Source organism: Hypanus sabinus, chromosome 16 (genome assembly GCF_030144855.1).
Source record: "Hypanus sabinus isolate sHypSab1 chromosome 16, sHypSab1.hap1, whole genome shotgun sequence".
Taxonomy (NCBI): domain Eukaryota; kingdom Metazoa; phylum Chordata; class Chondrichthyes; order Myliobatiformes; family Dasyatidae; genus Hypanus; species Hypanus sabinus.
The window spans coordinates 84,115,656-84,143,430 of record NC_082721.1 but is presented as its reverse complement, the minus strand read 5'-3'; the positions used below and the strand labels follow the sequence as shown (position 1 = coordinate 84,143,430).

The 27,775-nt window shown below is 45.4% G+C and overlaps 1 protein-coding gene across 1 annotated transcript in view; it reads left to right on the top strand.

Moving 5' to 3' along the window:
• LOC132406527 (adenylate kinase isoenzyme 5-like) overlaps nucleotides 1–27,775 on the top strand; it is a 110,766-nt gene that overhangs the window by 28,170 nt on the left and 54,821 nt on the right. The window contains exons 6-8 of the mRNA XM_059992320.1: nucleotides 10,422–10,512; nucleotides 13,395–13,453; nucleotides 20,773–20,809. Of these exons, the coding sequence (XP_059848303.1) occupies nucleotides 10,422–10,512; nucleotides 13,395–13,453; nucleotides 20,773–20,809 (187 nt within the window). The remainder of the gene's footprint in view (nucleotides 1–10,421; nucleotides 10,513–13,394; nucleotides 13,454–20,772; nucleotides 20,810–27,775) is intronic.

Below are 27,775 nucleotides of genomic sequence, written 5' to 3'. Positions count from 1 at the left end.
TTGGGCAGGACTTGCTTCAACTAAGCCTGGTTGAATTCCCTGACTACGATTTGAAATGTGTCGGGATGGATTGTTTCTTGTTTGGAGACAGCATCATGCAGTATCTCTAGCACTTGATTCAAGTAAGCCGTCAGTGGCAGGTAGACTGCAGTCAGCATTGTGGAGGAGAACTTCCTGGGGAAATGGAGCAGATGGTATTTGACTGTTAGGTGTTCAAGGTCAGGGGGACACGAGTTCGCCGAAACTGCCAGATCGGAGTAGCACCTAGAGTTTACCATGGAACACACACCTCCTGAATCAGAAGTTCAGTCCATTCAATAGAACGAGACTGACTGACCACTGTATTTGGCTTGCTGGGAGACAGCCTCATCTCAGTCAGAGACAGGACACAACCATCTCTCATTTCTGTCCCATACAGCAACCTTGCCTTCAAGTCCTCACTTTTGTTCTCCAGAGACTGGACATTTGCTAACAACATGCTGGGTAGAGGGGGCCTTATCCTTCTGTGTTTCAGCCCAGCTTAGAATCCACCTCTCCTGCCTCGCTACCAACATTGGGGAAGAACTTTCGTCCACTTAAAGGTGCCATATCTGCTTGGACCACCAAGTCCCTCGTGAAAACTGTAGATCACTAAATTGATTTAAAAGTATCTTGCTTAGAAGAAAATGACATGCTGCAGATTGCAGTGAGTGATTCAAAAGCAGTATATTTAACAGTATAGTACGTAGCCCACAGAACATGGCTGTGGTTCACTGGCGCCATCTTGCCGAATCACAACGACTAAATTTTTAAAATATTTCCGTTTAGGGCTACTACAGTTGAAATCCACTGCAGCCATGGGTATTTCAGTAAGCAGCATTGGTTTAAGCCATTTTTAAAAAATCTATTGATATTCAAAATCAACGAACCCCAGTCAGCAGCTTCAGGTTGCAAAAACAGTTCCCCTTTAAGAAAACAGAAGTGGAGATGCCGCACCAGTCTACATGTACGATTGAAATGCAGAGGTCTTAGATTTCCATCCCTGACTATCCTGCTGGCAAAAGTACAATCTTTGGAAAATGACACTGAACACTTCAGAGCAAGATTGCTTTATCAGAGGGACATCAGGGACTGCTATGCACTCTGCTTTATGGAAACCTGGCACGTGGCTCATACCCACAATTTCAGACACAGCACTACAGCTCGATGGCTTCACCTTTTTCCACAAAGGCAGGACAGCTCCGTATTTTAAAGGCAGAGGAGGTGGAATATGCTTTATGATTAACTCATGGTGGTGCACAAACATTGTGGTTCTGTCTCAGACCTGCCGACCTGCCCTGAAACATATAGCCGTCCAATGTCATACATCTTATCCACCAAGGGAGTTCTCTGCCATCATCTTAGTAGTGGTGTACAGTTCACCTCAGGCCAACATCAGGTAGGCACTGCAGGAGCTGAACAAGTGTAATCAGCAATCACAGAACAGCACACCCAGATGCCATCACTGTCATTGCAGGGGATTCAACCAGGCCAGCCTGAAGAAGTCTGAACAATCACAACCAACACTTCATCTGTGGAACCAGAGGACTTGACCACTTGACCACTGTTATACCACCATCAAGAAAGCTTAGCATGCCGTCCCAAGTCCGCATTTCGAAAACTCCGATCACCTAGCTGTAATTCTACTCCCAGTGTATCGGCAGAGACTAGAGACTGCAGCACCAGTGGTGAGGACCAAGAAGGTATGGTCAAAGAAGGCGGAGGAGTGCCTACAGGACTATTTCGAATTGGTGGACTGAACAATATTCAGGCATTCATCTGCAAGTCTGAATTAATACACCACAGTTGTCACCAGCTTCATCAAGACCTGCGTGGATGAATCCCTGCGGCATGTTGTGACCCTAAGATCTCTGTCTCAGAGGCCAACATCAGAACATCTTTCAAAGGAATATATCTTCGCAAGGTGTCAGGCTCTGATGATGTACCTGGAAGGGCTCTGAAAACCTGTGTCAACTAACTGCAGGAGAGTTCAAAGACATCTTCAGTCTCTCATTGCCAAAGTTGGAGATTCCTGCCTGTTTCAAAAGGACAATTATACCAGCACCCAAGAAAAGCAGGGTGAGCTGCCTCAATGACTATTGCCCAGTGGCACTCATACCTACAGTGATGAAATGCTTTGAGAGCTTGGTCATGGCTAGAATCAACTCCTGCCTCAGCAAGGTCCTGGACCTACTGCAATTTGCCTATCACCACAATGGGTCTGCAGTGGATGCAATCTCAATGGCTCTCCACTAGGCCTTGGATCACCTACATCAGACTGCTGTTTATTGGCCACAGCTTAGTGTCAAATGCAATCATAGCATCAGTTCTAATCAACAAGCTCCAATAGCTGGGCCTCTGTACCTCCCTCTGCAAATGGATGCTCGACTTCCTCAGTCGGTACAGATCAGAAATGACATCGCCTCCTCATTGACAGTCAACACTCAAAGATGTGTGTGTAGCCCACTGTTCTACTCTCTCTACCCCCATGACTGTGTGGCTATAAACTTGCCAATGACACAACTATTCTTGGCAGAATTTCAGATGGTGATGAGGAGGTGTACAAGAGAGAGATAGATCAGCTGATTGAATGGTGTTACAGCAACAACCTTGCACTCAATGTCAGTGAGACCAAGGAATTGATTGTTGTCTTCAGGAAGGGGAATTCGAGGGAACATACACCAGTCCTCATCAAGGGATCAGAAATGGAAAGGGAGAGTAATTTCAAGTTTCTGGGTGCCAACATCTCTGAGGATCAATCCATCCAGGCCCAACATATTAATGTAATTACAAAGTAGGCACAATAGAGGCTGTACCACAGTAGGAGTTTGAGCTGAATTGGTATGTCACCATAGACACTCACATATTTCTACAGATGTACCATGCAGAATATAATGTTTGGAAACTCCAAATCATGAAACTAATCGAACTATAAACATGGAGCTGGGAATAACATGGCTAACCTCATTTTACTTTAATACACAGTATGCTATATGACCACTATATAAACATCCACAGCAAAGTGTATTGTAAATTTTAAATTGTCCCATTCAGACCTAAAGATTTCATTGCTGTGGAAGACTTCTTACTCTTGTGGGATAACGTCTTTCCTGACAAGGGGAGTCACTGCTTGGCAGGAGATAGTTGTGAAACTATCTCGGGTTCTGTGGCCTCCTATGTGGAGGTTTTAGGAGTTGAAGCTGGGGCTGCAGTCTCTAACAATTGACCCCTCTCTCCTCAACTGATCAATGTGTTGGCTCCAGATGATATCGGGCGCAATCTCCATTGTGTAGGAGTGGTCCTGTTCTGTCCTTGATCTTTCCAAGTACTCACTTTTCATCACCTCTGTAGTCCCTCGCCAGGACTGCCTATCCAGCAGCGAAACATTGAACCTCCTTGTTTGAGGAGCCCTCAATTTGTCTCAGCTCTTTGTCCTGCATGCTCCTTCTGAGACTGGGTTTGAGGAGATCCAAGTGTGAACGCAAGGGACTGCTGGTGAGCTGGTTGTTGTGGAGTGTGCTGCATTGTGAAATGCAAAGAGGAAATCTGCGAGCTTCTGATTCAGAGTCAGTGCAGCGTGTTCTGCTGACATTGTTCACAGTCCGTTCTTTAGACTCTGGACAAACCTTTCTGCCAAGCCATTTAGAACTGCATCCACTACCACCATGAAATTTATGCCCATAAATGGTCTGGCAAAATCAACATGAATCCTCTGCCAGGGAAATACAGGCGATTCCCAGGGATGGCGATGCGCTGCTGTCGGCATCTTCTGGATGTATTGGCATTCCAAACAGTGCATGGCACGCTGCCTGATCTGGTGATCTATCCCAGGCCACCGGACAAAGCTTCGCACCAACACTTTCATTTTGACCATGCTTAGATGACCAGCATGTTGCTCCTCCAATACTTTAACTCTCAGCCTGGATGCCACAACAGCTCTCAATCCCCACATAAGGCAATCTCCATCAAGGGTAAGTTCATCTCAGCGCATGTAAAAATGGGGGAACTGAAATACCTGCTACATATTCCAATGACTTTGAGTTGCCATAGAGAGCCGAGACAGTGTGTGGTCTTTTCTGGTTTCCCTTTGGATCATCTCTGCCGTAATAGGGACACCTCTGATTTGCATTAGGGAGGAGACATCAAGAGGAGTGTCCTCTTCCAGGTATTTCCTTATCCAAGGGTAAATGGGAAGAGTCATGATTTGTTGTACTCTTGAATTTGAACTTGTAATTGTGCCCTCCAAAAAAAAGGCGAGCCTACCTCTGCATTTGTGTGGCTGCTGTTAGTAGAACACCCTTCTGTGCAAATGGAAAATGGACACTAGTGGTTGATGATCTCCCATACAAGTACTGGTTGAAGTGGTTTACACCCCAAACCAGACTCAAGGTCTCTCTGTCAATCTGTGCCTATTTTTTCTCTGCAGCGGAAGGGAACGTGATGCAAAGACTATAGGGTGTTCACTTCCACCACTCATAACATGTGACATGACTCTACCTGTACCATAAGACTGGACGATGTGGTTCCTGATGTGTGAGTACAGCAACTGATGTCACCATTTCCTTTGCCTTTTTGAAAGTCACCTCACACTGCTTTGTCCATTGCCATTTCTTCTCAAAGGCAGTAGTAATGAGTTCAAAGCGTTGAGCACAACAGTCAGATTTGGCAGAAACCTGTTATATTAATTGACAAATCCTAAAAAGGATCGTGACTGTGACACATTCTTTGGCCTTGGGGCATCCATCACTGCTTGAATTTTCTCAGCACAATTGTGTCATCTTTGTGTGTCAATGGTGTCACCACATTAGGTGATGTTTGGTTTACAGAATTCACACTTGTCGCGTCGTGCTCTGGGCCCAGAATCTTCTCCTTTTTTTAACACTGTCTTGATATTTTGGAGATGTTGTCATCCTCACCAGTAATGATGTCATCCAGGTAACACTGAGTACCTGGGCAGCCTTGTAGCACCTGATCCACAGCTTTCAGCCAGAGTGAGGTACAGATGCTACTCCAAAATTAACCCATTCAAGTGACAAAGCCCTTTTGTGAGAGATACTCCGGACTCTTCTTCAATTTCAGTCTGTAGGTAGGCCTCAAGTAAGTCCACTTTGCTGAAGTGTTTCTCTCCAGAAAGGTTTGCAAAGATATCCTTGATCCTGGGCAGAAGGCACTGTTCTATTTCCAGTACTGGGCTGATAATGAACTTGAAATCACAGATTCTGACAGACTCATCCTTCTTGGCTACTGGAACTACTGGCAATGCCCATGGGCTCAATTCAACCTTGGAAACAATTCCTTAATTCTCATGTGCTCTTGCTCACTGGCTACTTTATCAAGGATGGTATAAGGAACCAGTTGGACTTTAACTTGGGTGCAGCATTTTTACTGAACATCATTTTTCCTTTGGTATGTTTGAGTTTCCTAATGCCATCCTTGAACACCTCGGTGGCATCATACAGCACCTTGCTTAATTGTCTTTTATTTGACCGTATCGCAGGGGATGTGACATGCAAGTGGAGGATGGATTCTAATCAAGTTGTAGTTACCTTACCCTCTCACAGCCCCACAATGCTGGCCCTCCTGTTTTTACCACATACAACCCCAGTGTGGCTTGTTAGATGTTGTATTTCACTGTTATAAATGTCATTCCCACAGGAGTTATCTTTTCTCCGGTATAAGTTCTTAGTTGGATATCTGCAGTCTTCTGTACGATATCTTTGTACATAAATGCCATTCAATCTCAGTTTGTGGAATGGCTGAGACAGCCGAGTCAGTGTCCAATTCTACTTTAATTAATTTCCTGTTCACTCCTGGGGTAAACTATATTGCTTGTTAGTTTACACATTGTAAATCTCAAGGCTACAAAGTCCTGTGTCACTCTCATCGTTATCAGATTTTTCATCAACAGCATGAGGATTGACACTCTTTTTGAAAGTGAATCTTGACTTTTTACCTTGTTCTCTTGTCTGTGTGATCCATTTATTTTTGGTTGCCTGAAATGTTCTTTGTGTGGGTCCTACTTTGTTGCAGTTTCTGGAAGGTTTGCCTTTAAACCTGCATTGGTCTGGTGTACGTTGTGTATTCCATGGGAATGACATTCGTAACAATGAAATATAACAGCCCTCTGGCACGTCAGCAATACCATTTGTTCAGCCAGGCCAGTTTCTGTTTCAGGTATTTCAATTGCTCTTTTAAACATAAGCAACAGACACAAAATGCTGAAGGAACTCAGCAGGCCGGGCAACGTCTATGGAAAAGAGTATAGACGACGTTTTGGGCCAAAAGCCTACAGCCTGAAACATCAACTGTTTACTCTTTTCCATAGATGCTGACTGGCCTGCTGACTTCCTTCAGCATTTTGTATGTGTTGCTTGCCTTTTAAATATAAGTTCTGTTTCAGTTAGGAACCGTTTTTGAATGTTTTCTTGAAAGATTCTGCAAACTAAATAATCTCTCAGTCAATCATTAAGCCCAGCACTGAACTGACAATGCTCAGACAATTTCTTCAATTCAGCCACATAAGCTGAAATGGACTCCACTTCCTTTTGATTCTGCTTATGAAACCTAAAGCGTTCTGTAATCAACAATAGTTTCATTACTAAATGCCCCTGAATTACTTTCATGATATCAACAAAGCTTATTTCAGCTGGTTTCGTTGAAGCAGTTAAACTTCAAAGCAAACTGTATGTCTTTAAATCCAATGCACTCAGCAAAATTCATGCACAATTTTCATCGGCTATTTCATTTGCTTCAAAACACTGCTCAATTTGCTCAATATACAATATCCAGTTCTCTCTTGTGTAATCAAACATGTCTATCATTCCATTTCTGCTCATTTTGTTTATTTATGATCATTATCACCCAGTATTCACTGTTTATAAATCCATGAATTTATTTCATTTTGTTTTTTTTTAACTCGGACACCTTTCTCCTCTTGTGAAGAAAAAAAAGCTGTGGTTTTTTTTGAATCGACTGTTTCTAGCTGTGTTTTTTAAAATCAGAATAAAAACGCAGAGCAGGAAATGCACAACAGAGAGAATTTGAACTGGTTGCATCACTCGCTATTATGGAGAGGCTCAAAAAGGCTGCAGAGAGTTGTAAACTCTGCCAGCTCCATGACGGGCTCTAGCCTCCCCAGCACCCAGGACGCCTTCAAGGATCAATGCCTCAGCAAGGCGGCATTCACCATTAAGCACCCCCATCACCCAGGTCATACCGTCTTCTCATTGCTACTGTCAAAAAGGAGGTACAGGAGCCTGAAGACACATGTTCAACATTTCAGGAATAATTTCTTTCCCTCCGCTGTTAGATTTCTGAATGGACAATGAACCTATGACCATGACATGACATGACTAATTAATTAGATGCAGTGCAGAATAGGCCCTTTGAGCCATGGCACCCAGCAATCCCCCAATTTAATTTCAGCCTAATCACAGGACAACTTACATTAACCAATTAACCTATCAATCAGTACGTCTTTGGAATGTGGGAGAAAACCCACGCGGTCACGGAGAGAACGTACAAACTCCTTACAAGCAGCAGCGAGAAATTAACCCAAGTCACCTATACTGTAAGGCGATGTGCTAACGACTAAATTATAGTTCTTATTATTAAGTATTGCGGTACTATTGCCGTAAAACAACAAATTTTGTGACATAATTCGGTGATATTAAACCTGGTTTTGATTCTAATTGTGTTGTCTTGCTATGTAGCCACGCAGACATGTGGCAGCACTTGCACGCTGTCCACAGCACGTCGTTCAATTGTTAATGCAAATGATGTGATTCACTGTATGCTGCAACGTACATGTGGTAAATACTGTAAATCTGAATCTGAGCACGTCACCCCTGTCTGAACTGGGAAAGAAAGGATCCTATCATCTCTCACAGAGAGGTGGAGTTCACTGGATTATTCCATGGCATTGGGGAGGGTGTTCAGATCTAACTTCAGAACACTGAGCAGAGGAGTTTGGGCCAAGTCTTGGATGCTGTACTGACGGAGTGTCAGACTATTGCAGGTATGCCCTTCCCCCCACTTTCTCAGTCTGGCTTGTGCATAATTTTGCAAGAGGCATCCCTGCCAATGTTCATCCAGTGCCCAGTTGCTGCGGCAGGTAGTGCTGCTGTCCCAGAGCTCCAATGACCCAGGTTCGAGGGCACTGTCTGTGTGGATTTCGCCCATTCTCCCTATGACTGCGTGTGTTCCCCCCTCCACCTCCAGCACTTTCTTTCCCTCCTACAGGCATGCAGTTCGCAAGGTTAACTGACCATCTTCAAGCTGTGATGCGTCAGAAAGGCGTCGCCCAATATTAAGGACGCCCATCACTCAGGTCATGCCTTGTCCTCACTGTTACCATCAGGGAGGAGGTACAGGTGCCTGAAGGCACACACTCACTGATTCAGGAACAGCTTCTTCCCCTCCACCATCCAATTTCTGAATGGACATTCAGCCCATGAACACTACATCACCACTTCTTAAAATTTTTTATTTTTGCACTACATATGTAACTAGATTGTACATATATACTTACTGTAACTCACACTTTTGCTGGAAAGGCAACAAATTTCACGACGTTTGCCAATGATATTAACCCTGATTCTGATGCTGACTCCATTGTAATTTGCCACATCAGACCATAGTTTGTCATGAGTGAGTAGGTGTGGGGAGTTGATAGGAATACGGGTTGATGCTTGGCAGAGACCTGCTCCCATGCTGCATGTTTCTATCAATCTCTGTGAGTTCCTACACCTCTGAAGTAAGGTGTCTGCAGAATTCTTTGCTGGTGAGGGGCTCAGGCGAGTCAGCCTTTTCCAGTCGGGTGCTGCTGGGGTTACGACACTGTGCCTGCAGAGCGTGTGATCAGCTCAAGCTATTGTGTTCGCCCCCCCCCCCAACTCCCAACCGTTACCTCTCTATGGTAGACAAGACAGAGGACCCAGAGCTTCTAAAGACAATTCTACTCATTTAGAGATACCGCAGGCCCTTCAACGAGCCCACGTCACCCAACTGCACCCATCTGACCAATTAACCTTACTGATCCATATGCCTCCGGAATGGGGACGGAGACCAGAGCACTCGGGGGAGATCCAAGTGGTCACAGGGAGACCGTACAAACTCCCTACAGACAGCAGTGGGAACTGAACCCAGGTTTCTCGTGCTGTTATAGCATTTCATCAACCACTACGCTACCTCGCCACCCCTACACACTATTTCATCCTAGATACCTGATTAAACACTTCAGCAATGTTGCTGACAGCAGCGTGATTGCTTACATTTTACCTGAGGTTGCTGGTTCTAAAATTCAAAATAAATTTATTATCAAAGTACGTACACGTCTCCATATTAGACCATAAGATATGGGAGCAGAATTAGGCCATTTGACCCATAGAGTCAGCTCCATCTCGTGCCTTCTTCATCTTGGCTGAACCATTTTCTCTCTCAGCCCCAGTCTTGTGTCTTCTTCCTATATCCCTTCATAACCTGACTAATCAAGAATATATCAGCCTCTGCCCTGGCCTCCATAGCCACCCGTGGCAATGTATTCCACAGATTCTCCACTCTCTGGCTAAAGAAATTCCTCCTCATCACCGTCCTTAAAGTACATCCCGCTAATCTGAGGCTGCGTCCTCTGGTCTTAGACTCCCCTTCCAAAGGAAACATTCTCTCTGCATCCACTCTATTGAGGCCTTTCAACGTTCAATAGGTTTCAATGAGGTCACCTCTCATTCTTCTGAATTCCAGTGAATACAGGCCCAGAGCTATCAAACATTCTTCATATGACAAGCTGTTCGATCATAGAGTCATTTTTGTGAACCTCCTTGAACCCCCTCCCATGTCAAAACATCTTTTATTAGATAATGGGCCCAAAACTGCTCACAATACTCCAGGTAAGGCCTCACCAGAGATTTATAAAGCCCCAAGATTGCATCCTTGCTTTCGTACCTTGAGATTTATTTTCTTACAGGCACTCACAGTTGAACAGAGAAATACAATAGTGTCAGTGAAAAACGACACACAGTAACTGTCAAACAACTAAAATGTGCAAAAGAAGACAAATTGTGCAACTAAATGAATAATTTGAGAACACGAATCGTAAAGTTCTCTAGGTTGTGGAATCAGTTCCATGTTGAGGTGGTATAAAATGAGGGTGGGGTAGTATAAAATACAACTATAGGCTTGGCATGGACTACTTCATGAAATAATGTTGCTGGTATTAGCAACTCAAGGTGTGTCTATTCCCTGGAATGTTGGTTTTTAGAATCTCTGCAATAAAAATTCAGATTTCCCCAGTGGTTAAGATTTCGACATGATTTTAACATTTCGAAAGCAATAGGCATGTTCAGCTGGATTATTGATGCACTGCTCTCGGTTTCAATTCAATGTGACTCCTTCCTCCCACACAGCTGGATGGAGACAGGGAGGAAGAGGAGGTGTTTGCAGATATCAAGATGACTGTCGATGGGAAGATCGCCCCGGGCAAACATCCTGTGGCAGGTGAGGAAACCTTGGAGGTCTCTGATCAGACGGGAGAGAGTCCAGACAGAACAGTGAGCGGATGGATGAGTCTCGACGTACTGTAATGTCTAGACACAAGAGCCTTGTTTCAAAAATATATTTATTTTACGTTCTTCATTACTACAATACTACAACACCATGACAGGAGCACTGTGAAAAAACAATAGCTAACACAAATTAAATCAACAAACAAGAGAAAATCTGCAGATGCTGGAAATCTGAGCAACACACACAAAATGCTGGGGGAACTCAGCAGGCCAGGCAGCATCTATGGGAAAAGGTAGACAAGTTGTTTTGGAGGACTAAATAAATTTAAACTAAATTAAAACAAACCAAATTAACATGTTCCCATCCTCTCCCCGGATGGTTTTGGTGCCCGGCAGGCCTGGAACACTTCATGGTGCCTGTGGACTCCGTGTGCTCTTTCTCCAGGGACACCTGGACGCAAACATACTCCCGGAAAATTGCCAGGCAGTCAGCCCAGGTGGAGCCCTCTGACTCCCGCCCCCAGGAGCCACAGATTGCTAACTTGGCCAACTCCAGGAGCAGGTTTACCAGAGCATCTTCCCCCACCCCCCCTCCCCACTTCATACTGGATGACCAGACAGAAGGTGTGGCTAAAATGCAGCCAGAAGGTGAGGACCAGCCCTTGCAGGTATGTGAATAGGGACGCAAGATGGAACGGTGTTCAGTAAGAGCATTGTGGAATAATGTTCAAACAGATAAGTGTCTAAACAGACCCACGCCTAAACAGAGCAGTGACCAGACCACACTTAGCTAGATCAAAGCCAGACACCGTGACCTTTTAAATCTGGCCCACACTTAAATTGTCCAAATTTCACTCTCAGACAGCTCTGGGGCCTTGACCAGAACCTGACCTTTCCAATTCAGCCTAGTGCTGAAATCAATCCGATATCAGTACTTCTCTCGCTCTAGGGGACGCCACAAATCTATCAACTTTGACAGTGACCAGGAAGCCCAGCAGCGTCTCCACTTTCTGCGAAGGCTGAGGGAAGTCCATCTCCCACCAACCCCCCCCCCCCCCCCCATACTCATCACATTTTACAGGGGTTGTATTGAGAGCATCCTGAGCAGCTGCATCACTGCCTGGATAGTGAGGTCAGCTGAGAAGATCATCGGGGTCTCTCTTCCCGCCATCACGGACATTTACACTGCACACTGCATCCACAAAGCAAACAGCATTATGAAGGACCCCACACACCCCCCATACAAACTCTTCTCCTTCCTGCCATCTGGGAAAAGGCACCGAAGCATTCAGACTTTCACGACCAGACTATGTAACAGTTTCTTTCCTCAAGCCATCAGACTCCTCACTATCCAGAGACTGGACTGACACCAACTTACTACCCTCTACTGTGCCTATTGTCTTGTTTATTATTTATAATAATGCCTGCACTGTTTTGTGCACTTTATGCAGTCCTGGGTAGATCCGTAGTCTAGTGTAGTTTTTTTTTTCTGTGCTGTTTTTACGTAGTTCAGTGTAGTTTTTGTACTGTTTCATGAAGCACCATGGCCCTGAAAAACCTTGTCTCGTTTTTACTGTGTACTGTACCAGCAGTTATGGTCAAAACAACAATAAAAAGTGACTTGACTTGGACGTAACACCCAGCCTGGGCCAGAAACCAGGACAATCAGCCCTGTCAGGGTGCTCTAAGAGATAATATTTACCTCATGGGCCGATTGGCCTCCATTAGTTCTACTACTTACTATAATACCCTGCCCTGAGCCTAAGCAGGATATCTTTGGCCACTGGGAATGCTTCTCCTCCCCCAGCTTCATTATACCTCAGGTTATACCCGTGTCTGAAGCAGCACCACGGTGTTACCATCCACCCTGCACCTGGGTGAGATATCTCCCGAGATTTCTCACTCATGCGGTGACATTTTATTCCAAATGGGTGCTATTTTTAGCTCTTCTGTCAACGCTTCTGTGTTAAATTTTTGGCTGTGCAGATTCTGCAGACTGGAAGGCAGCAAAACCTCACACACGTGGAAATGACACGAGCCTCTGGACCTGCAGCACCAGGATGAGCTCACCAGGACTGTGCAGGCTGTGTGTGATAGGATCAGGATAGAATTCTGAGATAAAGTGAAGAGGGGTCTCACAGAAATCAGTCTAATATTGGAAAAGCTAGACAGAGTAGACGTGCAGAGGATGTTTCCTATAGTGGGGGAATCTAGCACCAGAAAGCAGAGACTCTTTAGAACAGAGATAAGGAGGAATTTCTTTAGCCGGAGGGTGGTGAATCTGTGGAGCTGATTGCCACATTTGGCTGCGGAGACCCAGTTTATTTAAAGCTGATAGGTTCCACGTTTATAAGGACGTCAAACATTTTCAGTGAACTCCAGATCAAGGTCTCTTCAGGGGCTTTTGCTATTGCTCGTAGGGTGGGGGAAGAGGGGGCCAGTGCTTTTGCTGGTGCAGTTGTGGGGGAGAGGGAGGAGAGGGTAAGGGTCGAAGCTGCTGCTTGCGCGTGGGAGGGGACTGGAGGCCTCGGGGTTCTGGTGTTTCCGTCAGTCATTCTTTGGGGGGGGTTTCTTGTTTTGTGGATGTCTGCGAAGGGTAAGGATTTCAGATTGCGTACTGTACACATTCTCTGATAATAAACTGAGCCACTTGAAAGTTACAGGGAGAAGGCAGGCGAATGGGTTTGAGAGGAAAAATTATTCAGCCATGATGGAATGGTGGAGCAGACTTGATGTGCCAAAAAGCCTAATTATGTTCCTGTGTCTTATGGTGTATAACACACATACAGGAGTCAGGATCAAAGTAATGAAGCTGTGGGAATATTTACAGCGAGTGGGATGATTTGCTTCACCCTTCTTATTCTCTTCTCACAGGTGTCAGTGCGTCTACCCTCCCTCCAACAGCAGAAGCCAACGTGGATACTGAGGAGAAGGTAATTCCATTAGTAGCGCCGGCCGTTTTCCCCACACACTGCGTCACCACCCTTGTTGCTCCCTCAATGACAACAACTGCACGATCCATGTGACAGGGAACTCCTGAGACCACTTACAGGACATTCTCAAACTGAGCGGGACTCTGAGCCACAAGGGGTAACACACACAAAATACTGGAGAAACTCAGCATGTTAAGCAGCATCTATGCGGGGAATAATCCGTCAACATTTCATGTTGGGACCCTTCATCAGGACTCCAGTTGCCCTGATGAAGGGTCTCGACCTGAAACATTATTCCCCTCCATAGATGCTACCTGGCCTGCTGGTTCCTCTAGCATTTTACGTGTCTTACTTTGGACTTCCAGCATCTGCAAAGAAGTAGCATCCATCATCAGGGAACCCCACCATGATGTTGATGAGCCACAAAGCAGCAGAGTGAAGCAGGTGACCAGGACTTGGTCAAAGAGGCTTTTAAAGAGTATTTAACAGGAGGATCAGAGGTCCGGTGGGGAGGAGAGCGAATTCCAGAGGAGAGAGATCTGGAACTGAATGTATGTAAGCCATGGTGGCATACAATCTCAGCGATCAACCAGAGACGGGAAGTGAAGTGTGGGGTTCTTGGACTGGGGTTGAGTTGCGGTAGGTTGCAAGGATTGGGAGAGGGATTGAACATGGAGGGTTCAAACTTCAAAGGAAATTTATTATCAAAGTATATATACGTCAGCATATTTTCTTGTGGGCATACCAGATAAATCCATAATAGAATCATAACTAAAACAGAAAAAATGAAAGACTGCCCCAAACTTGGGCGTTCAACCACAGTGCAAAAGACAACAAACTGCAAATACAAAAAGGAAGAAATAATAAACAGATAAACAAACAAACAATCAATGTCAAGAACCTGAGATGAAGTGTCCTTGAAAGTGAGTCCACTGGTTGTGGGAACATTTCAAGGATGGAGCAAGTGAAGTTCAGTGTAGTTATCACCTTTGGTCCAAGAGCCTGATAGCTGAGAGGTAATAACTGTTCCTGAACCTGGTGGTGTGAGCCTTGAGGCTCCTGTTCCTTCTTCCTGATGGCAGCAGTGAGAAGAGAGTATGTCCTGGCTGGTGGGGTTCCCTGATGATAGATGCTACTTCTCTGCACTTTGAGGCATCGCTTACCCAATGACAAGTGCAGGGTTAATGGGAATAGGCTGGGAATAGCCTCGAGTGGAGTGCAGAAGGTGAGTTAGGTAGTGTTAGCTCGAGGCCACAGAAGTACAAGGGTTTCACCAGCAGATAAGTTGATGTGGAGGTGGATGTGGGTAGGACTGGAATGGGAGATTGACAGCTCTGTGTACATCCAGTGCTCAGATAGGTCACTGAGGTTGTGATTAGCCTGGTTCAGCCTCGTGAGCATTCAAAGCAAAGTTTTTATTGTCATTTGCACAAGTCCATGTCTGCACAAGCACGATGAGAAACTTGCAGCAGTATCACAGGCCAGAGCATCTGACACATTGACAAGAAAAATAAATTATCCAAACTTGTGTAAGAAAAGTCACAATAGAATAAAAAAGTCAAGTTTATTATCAGTGACAAAAGTGGTGAAGTTTATTTTGTGGTATATTGTCACTGTTCTGAGGTAGCAACTAGGGATGTGCATTCTGCCAAGAACCAAAATAAAGTTGAGCCCCTCACCGGTCAACAGCCATGGGACTTGGCGGTGAGAAGGCCACCCTTCATAAATAATAGGTGTCTACCGTCGGTATGATTTGGGGTTCAACCAAACAGGAACGTCATGATGCTCCAATTAAAGGAACCTCCATTTGAGTGAATGCTGTGTAAATACTGCCTACACACTATTGTCAGTCGGCACAAAATAGCAGATCGTACACCGCATAAAATTATAAAGGAAGTATATTTACAAATTTCAGCTTTATTGAACAGTAAGTAAGAAAAAGAAAAGGAAAAAAAGAATAAAAGGGTCCATTACAGTTAACCCAGTCTAAATGTACACACTGGTGGAGCTCATCTTAAAGTTGCTTTTGAACTCACAGTCTGGACCCACAGCACATACCACATCCCTCTCAAACAAACAGGCACTCTCTCGGGAGCATTGGCTCTTCCACCTTGGAGCCACTCATCTGCAAGAGCACCTTTAGGACAGGGACGCTCCTTCCCACGGCATCCCCAGCCATCTTCCCTCCTGTCCTCTCCACGGCCCCTGCCAAAACAAAACGCCCACGAGCCACACTGTCAATCACAAAACTCTCTACACCACGCTCTCTTGAACTTTCTCCCGATTCCGCCATTCTGATCGGCTGGCACAGCATTCCTAAGTTGAACATCATAGCCCCTTATCTTTTAGCCAAAGCCAAACATTCTAAAAGCAGTTCTGCTTTTACAGAACTGCTAAAATGAAATACCTGTGGCGTAGCAGCAAAAATCTGAACCGGGGCATTACAGCAGTAAAAAGCAAAATGCTGGAGGAATTCAGCAGGTCAGGCAGCAAATCTATGAATGAGAATAGACAGTTGATGTTTTGGGCTGGGACCCTTCTTCTGGACTGAGAAGGTAGGGGGAGGATGACAGAATAAAGGTGGTGGGAGGGGGAAGGGGAAAGGTGAAGCTAAGTGAGTGAGAAAGGTCACAGGCTGGAGAAGAAGGAATCTGATAGGAGAATAGGAGAAAGAGAAGGAGAAGAGGACCCAGTGAAAGGAAGTAATTTTTCCTCGATGTGGTGGTGTGGGCTGTACCTCCTGCCTGATGGTAGATGCAGGGCCTGGAGGCAGATTCTCCCACCATGGCAGATCCTAATGTCCTTAAAACCCTCAGAGGCTGGTGAATTTTCCCCTCCTTGTCCTAGCACACTGGTGGGAGGGTGATGGCTGACGGGTAGTGAGATCGAAAACAAAGATGTATCGCTGCATGAAGCTCTCCCCAGGGCAATTCCCAGGACCGGGCTCCACTCAGACACTCTGCCCATTTCCCAGCAGGTGAGCCTGACTGCTAATGCTGGTTTCCATGGAAACCATCAGCCCAAATGCTCTTTAATGCAGGACCCGTCGGAAGCGATTACAGACATCCGAGTCCCTGGTTTCGGCTCCACTTTCACTCAACGCCACTCATCGAGGGCGTCCAACTCTCCACCCCTGCCCTGGAGGCTCTCAACATGACTGTGAGTGACGTTCCGGGAGAAATTATCTGTCATTGGAATGTACTTTACAAATTCTCATCAACTTCCAGCATTTTTTTTTAATGTGGTCAAAAATCCAACTGGAAGTGAGATTTCCCTCCCTCCACTACTGATGTTGCCCTCAGCCGCATCTCCTCTATCTTCGGAACTTCCGCTCTCACCCCATCTTCCCATCAGCACAACAGTGATAAAGTTCCTCTTGTCCTTTCCTACCACCTCATGCGCTTACGCATCCAATGCATTATCCTCCGCAATTCCCGCAGTCTCCAAAGGGATCCTCTACCTTCCCTTCCCTCTGCTGTCCTCTGAGATCGTTCCCTTGTCCATTCTTCCCTCCCCACGAATCTCCTTCTGCAAACGGTCTCCACCTGCCCATTCACCTACTCCCTCAGCTCCATTCAAAACCCCAAACAGCCTTTCCAGGTGAGGCAACACTTCACCCGTGAATTTGTTGGAGGCGTCTATTGAGTTTGCTGCTCCCGAAGCAGTCGCCTCTACATTGGTGAGACCCATCGGAAATTGGGGAAACGTTTCGTCGAGCATCTCCGCTCCATCTGCCACAAGTGGGGACTTCCCAGTGGCCAAACATTTGAATTCCCATTCCCGCATGTCAATTGGTGGCCTCCTTTTGTGCCAAGATGAGGCCACCTTAGGGTGGAGGAGCAACTCCTTATATTCTGTATGGGTACCCTCCAATCTGATGGAATGAATATCGAGTTCTCCTTCTGGTAAAAAAATTACACCCTCATTCTTCTATTCCCCACTCTAGCCTTTTACCTCTTCTCACCTGCCTATGACTTTCACCCTGGTCCCTTCCTCTTTCCCTTTCTCCTTTAGTCCTCTCTCCTCTCCTGTTATATTCCTTCTTCTCCAGTCTTTGATCTTTCCCAGCCACCCGGCTTCACCTATGACCTTCCAGTTAGTCTCTTTCCTCTCCTCTCATCTTTTTATTTGGGCTTCTTCCCCCTTCCTTCTCAGTCCTGAAGAAGGGCTTCAGCCTGAAATGTCGGTCGTTTATTCATTTCCATGGATGCAGCCTAACCTGCTGGGTTGCTCCAGCACTTTGTGTGTGTTGCTTTGGAACTGGGAAAATCTGCCTGTTTAACCAGGTGCGATGGTTGGCAGGGAACAGGTCATGGACCAAATCCTCCAGGAAGGCAGCCAATCAGAGTTGGCCATCCAAACTCTTTGTCAATATTTCCATGGAAACTGGAGATCAGATCCAAACATTTGGATGGGTTTCACAGCCAGGGACCAAGTGATAGGAAAGAAAGGAAGGGGAGAGAATCGGGGATGAAAAAGAAATAAGGGTGTGGGCAGGAGAAATAGGAAAACAAGGAAAATGAGGGGGAGAGGGATAAAGAAAGAGGAGAAAAAGAGAGAGGCAGAGGAAGTATAGAAAATAGAGAAAGAGGAGTGGAGGAGAGAGGCAGAAAGGGTGTGTGTATAGGTGTGAATGCGAGCGTGTAGGTGTGGAGTTGTGAGATTGTTGGTGTGCAAATCTGGGTCTGACAATGTGTTTGAGTATGAGAGTTCATGTTTGTGTGTGTTTGAGTGTGACAGAATGTGTGGCTGTGAGAGGACGTTTTGTGAGTGTGTGTGTATGTGTAATAGTGAGAGAATATGTAGGTATGAGAGTGTATGTGTCAAGAGTGTGTGTGTGTGTGTGTGTGTGTGTATCTGTGTCAGTATCTGTGTGTGTGTGTGTGTGTGTGTGTGTATCTGTGTGAGGCAGATGAGAAAGCAGAGGGTGTTGGAGAGAAGTCAGGAGCTGGTTATATTGGTACCTGACACTGCACTAATTGCTTACAGGCAGCACTCCACAAGGAAAGGGCAGGCAGAATGAATCAGTTCAGAGCTCGGCCCAGCTCCCCCACAGGACTCTCTGCAGTGTGTGACAGCGTCTCTGTGCCTGCTAAAGGAACAGCACCCACCATACGCTGACAATGTTAGGGATGTGCTCAGAGCGTGGAACAGAGTTCCTGTCCTGATAACTCTGAAGCTCTCCCCAGCTTCCACAGCACCTTCCCTCACGCCACACAGACAGCCCTGGCTTTCAGCTCACATCACAAACTATCTTGAAGATGAGAGGAGAGGATTTTACGCACAGGAGCACAGGACAGCTGCCCTCACACAACGAGACTCACTGCTGGAGGGAGGAGAACACTGCGGTTCACAGAGGGGTCATTAAAGTGGTCCGGGCTCATCTCAGCATGCACAAGAATATCTGCTGATGCTGGAAATCCAAAGCAACTCGCACAAAATCCCGGAGGAACTCAGCGGGTTAGGCAGCATCTGTGGAAATGAGTAAACAGTTGACGTTTTGTGCTGAGACCCTTCTTCAGGACTGGAAAGGAAAGGGGGAGATGCCTGAACTAAAAGGTGGGGGGGGGAGGGAAAGAGGCTGGTTGGAAGGTAATAGGTGAAGCCAGGTAGGTGGGAAAGGTCAAGGACTGGAGTAGGAGAGGAAAGGGGGCAATAGGAGAAAGGGAAGGAGGAGGGGACTCAGGAGGAAATACGGGAAGAGGATGCGGGGTGGAGTTTTTGTTCATCAGAAAGAGAAATTAATATTTACGTCATCAGGCGGAACATAACGTGTTCTTCAAGGCCGTGGTTCTCAGGATATTAGTTTTACCGGACATTGGTCAACACCGGGCTAGCTTGCCAATGAAGATGTTGTAGTGACCAGCTCTAATCATTCAGACACATGAGCTGAGATTCTACATTCTTCCTCAAGAGGAAACATCTTTGTCACGTGTAAGGTGAGAGGGGAAAGGTTTAGGAGGGGCATGAGGGGCAACTTCTTCACAGTGATGGTGGTGCGTGTATGGAGCAAGCTGCCAGTGGAAGTGGTTGAAGCAGGTACGATAGCAACGTTTAAAAGACACTTCGACAGGTCCACGGAAAGGGAATGCTTAGAGGGCTATTGGTGAGGTGTAGGCAAATGGATGTACAGTGGCTTAAATGGGCTCCCTGGTTGGCATGGATGAACACAAAAGAGTACAGCACAGGAACAGGCCCTTCAGCCCACAATGTTGTGCTGGATCAGCTAAAAAGCAAATCAAAAACACCCAAAAACTCAACTCTCCTACCCACACAATGTTCATATCCCTCATTCTTCCTTACATCCACGTTCCTGTCTAAACATCTCTTAAAAGCCTCTAATCTATTTGCCACTGCCATCATACCAGGCAGCTCATTCCAGGCATCCACCACTTGCTGGGTAAAAAACTTACCCCTCACATCTGCATTGACCCTTCCCCCTCACCTTCAGTGCATGCCCTCTGTGTGACATTTCAGCCCTAGGGAACAGGTACTCAGTGTCCACTCTCATAATCTTGTAAACCCCCATCAGATCTCCCCTCAGCCTCAGGTGCTTCAGAGAAACCAGCCCAAGTTCATCTGCCTCTTGTAAAACCAGGCAGCATCCTGGTAAAGCTCTCTGCACCCTCTCCGAAGCCTCAACTTCCTTCCTATAGAGGGGTGACTAGAACTGTACACAATACTCCAGATGTGGCCTCACCAGAGTTTTATAAAGTTGGACTGAAGGGCCGAACTCTGTGACTCGACATTAAAGTACAGTACCTTGGGATCTTACATTTCATTCAAGGCCCCTGTCAATCTTCAAATCTCCAATGGGCACGAGTCTAGCCTGTCCAAACCTCATAAAATAACCAAGCCAGCGCAGACTAGATAGGCCAAAGGATCTTTTACTGTGCTGTAGTGCTCTACGACTCTAACTCATTTGTTTCATGTATCCTCTGAAAGTGTCTTCTGAAATGCTTCCAATGAATTAATATCTTTCCATGAGTAAGGAAATCAATACTGAAATCAATGCTTTCATCCTTCTCCTATAGTACAATCAGCCAAATGGCCTCTCTCCCTGAAGTATCATTCTTCATTTGGAATTGCGCTCATTACTATGTTTGTTGGGCCTTCAGTGGTGCTCGGATACGTCCGGGGTGATTATGTATTGATGAGTAATGAACAATCTACTGGAAGAACTCAGAGTGTCCAGCAGCATCTGTGGAAAGAAGGAACTGTGGAGTTTCTCCAGCAGATTGCTCGTTGCTCCAGATTTCAGCATCTGCAGCCTCCGTGTCTCCAATTTATTGACGTGTTTCCTCCTCTCTGTTCTGCAGCCTCCGGAAGGTGGACCTGCTGAAGATCTCCTGTCAGGTCAGTGTTCAAGCACATTCTCAGGACACTCACAGGACCGTTGACTCTGTGCATCAGTCCTGCTGGGCTGCACCCTGAAATACCATTAGCATCAAGAACTTGTGTGACCTTTCCTCTGCTTCCAAACGAGCTCTTCCTGGATCATGATTATGAAAGGGTAGCTAGGCAGAATCTGCTTCCTTCAGTAAGGGTATCAAAAGCAGGAGGGCTAGGTTTAAGGTGAGAGGCAGAAGACTTAAAGGGTAGCTTCTTGCAGGGGAGGTGCTGGAGTCAGTAGGTTGTTCATATATCAGTTCAGTGATGGGGCAAGTGAAGCTGAGGAAAGTTATCTCTTCTAGTTCAAGAGCCTGATGGTTGGAGGGGTAATAACTGTTCCTGAACCTGGCAGTCTGGGTCTTTGAGGCTTCAGTACCTTCTTCCTGATGCCAGCAGCGAGAAGAGAGCATGACCTGGGTGGCGGGTGTCCCTGGTGTTAGATGTTACCTTGACTGTTCTAAAGATCAATGAATTGACAGCATGGGGGTCTTGTACAGAAGCCAGCATTGATCAGTCATATGTGGGGTAAATTTGAGGACTCGACTGGCCTCATGCACCTGTTTTCTTGTGTTCAGTGAGGAGCTATGGTGGGGTAGAGCTCTGAGCACCTGGAGCTGTTCCTAGTCACATTCTGTACTGAGAGACAGAACTTTATGGAGAAAACGGATGATGTAAATCGTGCCTTTTGCTTGATCTTGGTTCTCTCGTTCTACCTGAGACAGCACATACCCGTGTTCCTCCATCACGAATAGATACAGGTGAAGAGATCACAGCCGTCAACTGAATTTAGGGCCGCACGCGACACGAGCAAAGTTCAAAGTTTGAGCTCAGCTGCGGTTGTACAAATGCACAAGTCCTGCCACCTTGTGGTGACTTGGATCACTTTACCTTTATTTTATTTCCCACAATACGCATGTTGGGTGACATTTAATTTTTTTAATGATTTGATATTTCAGCAAGATGTTGGGTTTATGCAAGTCAATATTATGTCCAAATATGCTGGTGTATCCTTCTAAGCTTGGATTAGAATTTGGTAAGATATATTAATATTGTAAGGGTTGTAGGATTCTACTGTATGTTCTCTCAATGTTGCCTAAGTCGGCACAATGTAGATGTTTATGTTTCTGGACATGCCAGATTACCACCATATGCAGTTGTGGTCATACATGAGCACACTTACATAAACACAATTAATTAGTCCTTTGCAACACACACAAAATGCAGGAGGAACTCAGGAGGCCAGGCAGCATCTATAGAAAGTTGAAACAGTCGACAGTGCGGGCCAAGACCCTTCATCAGGACTCATGATGTCTTGATGAAGGGTTTCAACCTGAAACCTCGACTGTTTACTCTTTTCCACAACCACTGACTGACCTGCTGAGTTCCTCCAGCATTTTGTGTGCGTTGCTTTGGATTTCCAGCATCTGCAGGTTTTCTTGTTAATAATACCTTCTTTCTCTTTCGGAGGTTCCCAACATTTTTTATGCTATGGAACTTTACCGTTAACCAAGGGGCCCATGGGCCCCAGGTTGGGAGCCCCTAGGACTTAGACAGAGTTCATGACACAACCTTTCCTCCTTCCCAATCCACTTTAATCAGGGATATACAAGAAGAGCTGATAGTCTCTCTACGATCATTAGGAGGACCACCACACATGTGACAGACTGAGTGAGATTTAATTGCCTCCTCATTTACACAAACTCACATCAGGTGAAACATCTTAATCTGTTAATCCATTTAGATACATATTCTGTTTTCAGATCTTTCAAAATTGTGGTAGATTCTATTCTATGAATAACAGGAATGTCAATATTCCTTTTTGAGTTGGTTTACTTGTCTAGCAAGTCTAGGAAGATTAGAAAGCTTTGCTAAAGCAGATGTCTTTATCAGAACAAAATCTTAGGAGGAAAGTATTTTTGTTAAAGGAAATATAAATCAAAATCAGGTTTAATATCATCAGCGTTTGTCACGAAATTTGTTGACTATGCAGCAATACGATGTAATACATGATAGAGAAAAAACTGAATTACTGAATTACAGTAAGCATATAGTAAGTAGTTAAATTAAATTAGTGCAAAATTTAGAAATAAAAAAGTAGTGAGGTAGTGTTCATGAGTTCATTGTCCATTCCAAAATCAGATGGCAGAGGGGAAGAAGCTGTTCCTGAATCACTGAGTGTGTGCCTTCAGGCGACTGTACCTCCTTCCTGATGGTGACATGAGAAAGGGGAATATCCTGGGTGATATGGGTCCTTAATGATGGACACTGCCTTTTTGGGACACCACTCCCTGAAGATGTCTTGAATACTATGGAGACTAGTACTCATGATGGAGCTGACTAACTTTATAACTCTCTGCAGTTTATTTCATATTAACAATATGAAGGGTAGTAACTCTTCTTGAACCTGCTGGTGTGGGACGAGGCTCCTTACCTCCTTGCAAATGGCCGCAGTGAGAATAGAGCATGGCCTGGGGGTCGTTGATGATGGATACTTCTTTCTTTTGGCAGCGGTCCTTGTAAATGTGCTCAGCGACGGGGAGGGCTTTGCCTGTGATGGACTGCACTCTGTCCACCACTTACTGTAGCTTCCTCTGTTGCCGGGGTAAACTTACCAGAACTCCCCCATCCTAATCAAATACATTGTTTTTGTTCACCTGAACTCTGCACTGGAGCTACAGTGGACTCTTCGCATTTTCTCACAACACAGACAAAGACTCATAGAGTCATAGAAAAGTATAGCACAGATACAGGCCATTCAGCCCATCTAGTTCATGCTGAACCATTACATTTTCCTAATCCCATCAGCTGGCACTGGGACCATTGCCGCCCCCCCCCCCCTCCCCATAACCCTACCATCTACTTACCTTTCCTTTACTGCCAAACTATTCCCTGGTACATGGCTAACTTGAACAAATTACAGAATCAATGCAACCATTCTCCAAGCACGGACCTGACAAGCACTTGTCAACCTTCACATAGGCTGAAGGATTCCTATGTCTTTTGTATTTAGCATTAGACCACCAGTGATCACCGATCCAGTTCAGTTCCTGCCGCTGCCTGCAAGGAGTTTGTATGTTCTCCCCGTGACTGTGTGGGTTTCCTCCCCATACCAAAGCAAGGGTTAGCGAGGGTTAGCAAACCGTGGGCATGCCCTGTTGGCACGAGAGTGTAGGGATAATTGCGGGCTGCCCAGCACAACCCTTGCTGATCTGATATGACGCAAGCAACGCATTTCACTGTACATTTTGATGTACATGTGACAAATAAAGCTAAGTTTTATCTTGAATTGTGAAGGAGTCGATTCTTAATCTTCTGTACAAGTCTTCCCCTCTCCCACCTTCTTCCCCCTTCCTTTCCAGTCCTGATGAAGGGTCTCAGCCCAAAACACAGACGCTGCCTGAGTCGCTGAGTTTGTCTGGCACCATGTGTGTATTGCTCTGGACTTACAGCATCTGCATAATCTCTTCTGTTCAGTCCTAAACTGATACCATAGGGTCCTCCCCAACTCTTCCAGTCTGACTTCTCTGTGCTTTACCAATTCTCACTTGCCAATTTTCCTTCTCTTCTGCAGTTCTCTCTAGTCTTCTCCACCGTGTATTCAATGTGTTTCCCTTCCATGCCACCTCTGTCTACACCTTTCTTCAATTTCCTCCTCATGTTTCAAAACTAAGGCTCAAAGTTCAACGTAAATTGATTATGAAGGTGTGTGTGTGTCAGCAAATACTACCCTGAGATTCATATTCACAGAACAAATACGATAGACTCAGTGAAAAACTGCACACAAAGACTGACAAACAACTAATCAGACAAACTGCACAAATCTGAAAAAAAAACACAAATAAATAAGTAAACCACATCGAGTCCTTGACGGTGAGTCCAAAGATTGTGTTGGGCAGTCAGTTCAGTGTTGTGGTGAGTGAAGTTGTCCTCGCTGGTTCAGGAGCCTGCCAGTCGTAGGGTTGTAACTGGTGTGGGACCTAAGGTTGACAGTATGCACCTCCTTCCTGATGGTAGTGAGAAGGAGGCCATAGTCTGGATGGTGAGAGACTTTGACAAAGAACGCTGCTCCTTGAGGCAGTGATCTTTGTAAGTGTGCTCACTGGTGTTTGGAACGCTCAGCCCCAGTCTTGGCTTCCTTTTGTTACTCACAAACGGCTGCTTTTAAATCATTTCTCTCTTGAAGCACTCAATTATTCTCTTTCCTCCTCCTTCCACATTTATTGCAATAATGCTGTCACTCAGAGGCCAGTATAACTGTGCGCGCCTTCATTCTTTTGTTTAGCCTCTGACAATTCTTTCATGAGCCTTCCCTTTGTTACATCGCTCTCCTGTAACTCATTCCCTCGTCTCCTTTCTCTGCATCATCTCAATTTCTTTCAAACGTCTCTTTATTGTTGCACCTTTCTCCTACCTAATCACGGATCATCCATGTGTCCGTGTTTGCATTATTGGATCTTCCTCCTGCCTGTTCTCCGACACTTCTTTCGTGAGTCTCTCCGGTACTGCACCTGTTTAATCTTACGTAATTTATTCATGTTAATATCACTTATTATGTATTCCCTAAGATTTTCTTCCAGCAGCCACATATCTTTTTGCTTTGACACTTCACCTTATTCCTTATGGCCATGAGATATAGGAGTAGAATTACTCCATTCAGCCCATCGAATCTTGCCCGCCATTCGATCAGGGCTGATTTATTTTCCCTCTCAACTCCATTCTCCCACCTCCTCCCCTAAACACTGACACCCCTGCAGGCTTGTCACCTCTGCATCTACCACTGACTACTGTCCTTGAGATAACCAGAGCCCATGCTTCTTTTGTAAAGCCCTTCACTAATACCTCACGGTTTTTATACGCTCCTCCAAACTTGACCCGTTTCTCCCCATCTTTCTCTGCCATGCGCCTTCTGACCTGCGTTGCTACCTTCATGGAACTGTCAAGCAGGATCCCGAGGTCTCTGCTGTCAAAACTCCCTCATGCACTACAGACGCTCTCCAGCAGCCAGACCCTGAGATGCATCACCCAGCTCCTATCAGTATTAGGCCATAAGGTGTAGGAGCAGAATTAGGCCATTCAGCCCCTTAAATCTGCTCTGCTATCTCACCATGGCTGATCCATTTCTCTCTCAACCTCAATCTCTTGACTTTTCCCCATAACCTTTCATGCCCTGAGTAATAAGAACCTTATAACCTCCAGTGAACTGGCCCAAGCTGCCTGTGGTGATGAATTCCACAGATTCACCACCCTCTGGTTAAAGAAATTCCTCCTCATCTCTGATCTGAATGGATATCCCTGTATTCTGAGACCTTCTGATCCTAGTCTCCCTCCCCCCCCCATAGAAAACATTCCTAAGCCGTACTCTTCTATGTACTAAAGCTACAGAAACAAAACCAGAAAATGTTGGAAACACTCACCAGGTCAGGCAGTATCTGTGAAGAAAGATCCACAAGATATTTCAGATCTGAGATCCTTCATCACAACTGAAATGTTAACACTGTTTCTCATTCCACAGATGGTGTCTACTGTGTTGAGTGGTTCCAACAACACTGTATGTACCTCCTGCCTCTACTGCATCACGGGGGGGGGGGGGGGGGGGCGTAGATATTGAATCATAATCAAGTTTATTGTAACTGACTTACACAGAATACAGAACATAGAAATTACAGCACAGTACTGGCCCTGTGCCCCACGATGTTGTGCGGACCTTTTAATCTACTCTAAGATCAGCCCATCCCTCCCCTTCTCTCCATTATTCTGTCATCCATGTGTTTATCTAAAAGTTTCTTAAATGCCCCTAATGAATTTGCCTCTACCACCACCCTGAACAAGGTGTCCAATGCATCCACCACTCTGAGTAAAAACTTAGCTCTGACATCCCCCTGTACTTCCCTCCAGTCAGCTTTAAATCATGCCCCTTCACATTTGCCATTTCCGCCCTGGGAAAATGTCTCTGGCTGTCCACTCTCTCTATCCCTCTTATCATGTTGTATACCTCTATCACATCACTTCTCATCTCCTTCACTCCAAAGAGAAAAGCCCTAGTTCACTCACGCTATCCACACAGCAAGTGTTCCTTGTCAATGTTCCCTCTAGGCCCGCACACACCTTTTGCCAGTAGGGCACAAAGGAATTTAAACTGCGCATAGAAGGTTGTCACCCTCTACCTCGTTGGCATGTTAAGTACATCTCACAATCACATTTCCTTTTCCGGTTTCCGAAGTCGACGGTGTTTACAAGGTGGAGTTTGCGATGAATTTGTCTGCAGATTTTAGAATTGGCTTATTCAGGCTTTTCATTGAAGAAATGATTGATTCACTAGTTCAAATTCTAAAGAAGCAAAGAGTGTGAAGCGCGAAAGAACTGCTAGTTCGTTTAAAGCAGAATGGCTTAATGAAACACTAGAAACTGCTACACTGAGAACTCATGGGGGCAGGGACATGCAGCTACGAGAAATATTTATGTGCAAGACAGAAACTGGTGTTACCTGTGTGTCTTGTCGCGATGCAAAAGTTGTTGGAGAATCGGCAAGTGGGAAAAAGTGGAGTGATATTTGGAAACCTGACTTTTTAAGTGTGTTATTTACCAAGCAAATCACATGTGGACAGTGTGCAAAAGCTCCCACGAGAAAATCCTTCAATACCCGCTACAGGCCAGCTACGTGCGTTTCGTGAGAGTCCAGATGAACGAGAGTGAAAACCATCAAACCCAGAGGAGACCAAAGTTCTTATTGACAGTGTTTTGCAAGCTGTTAAGGTGAATACTTCTGTGTTTAAAATTCAGGCCACACACAGTGTTGACACGGGGCACAAAAATCGCACAACAAAAGATCTTTGCGCAAACTGGTCATTACAAATGAGAGGGAACATTGGTCCCTGTAGGATATAAAACAGTCTGACTTGCATCATTAGTACAATGCAAAGATATTAAAAT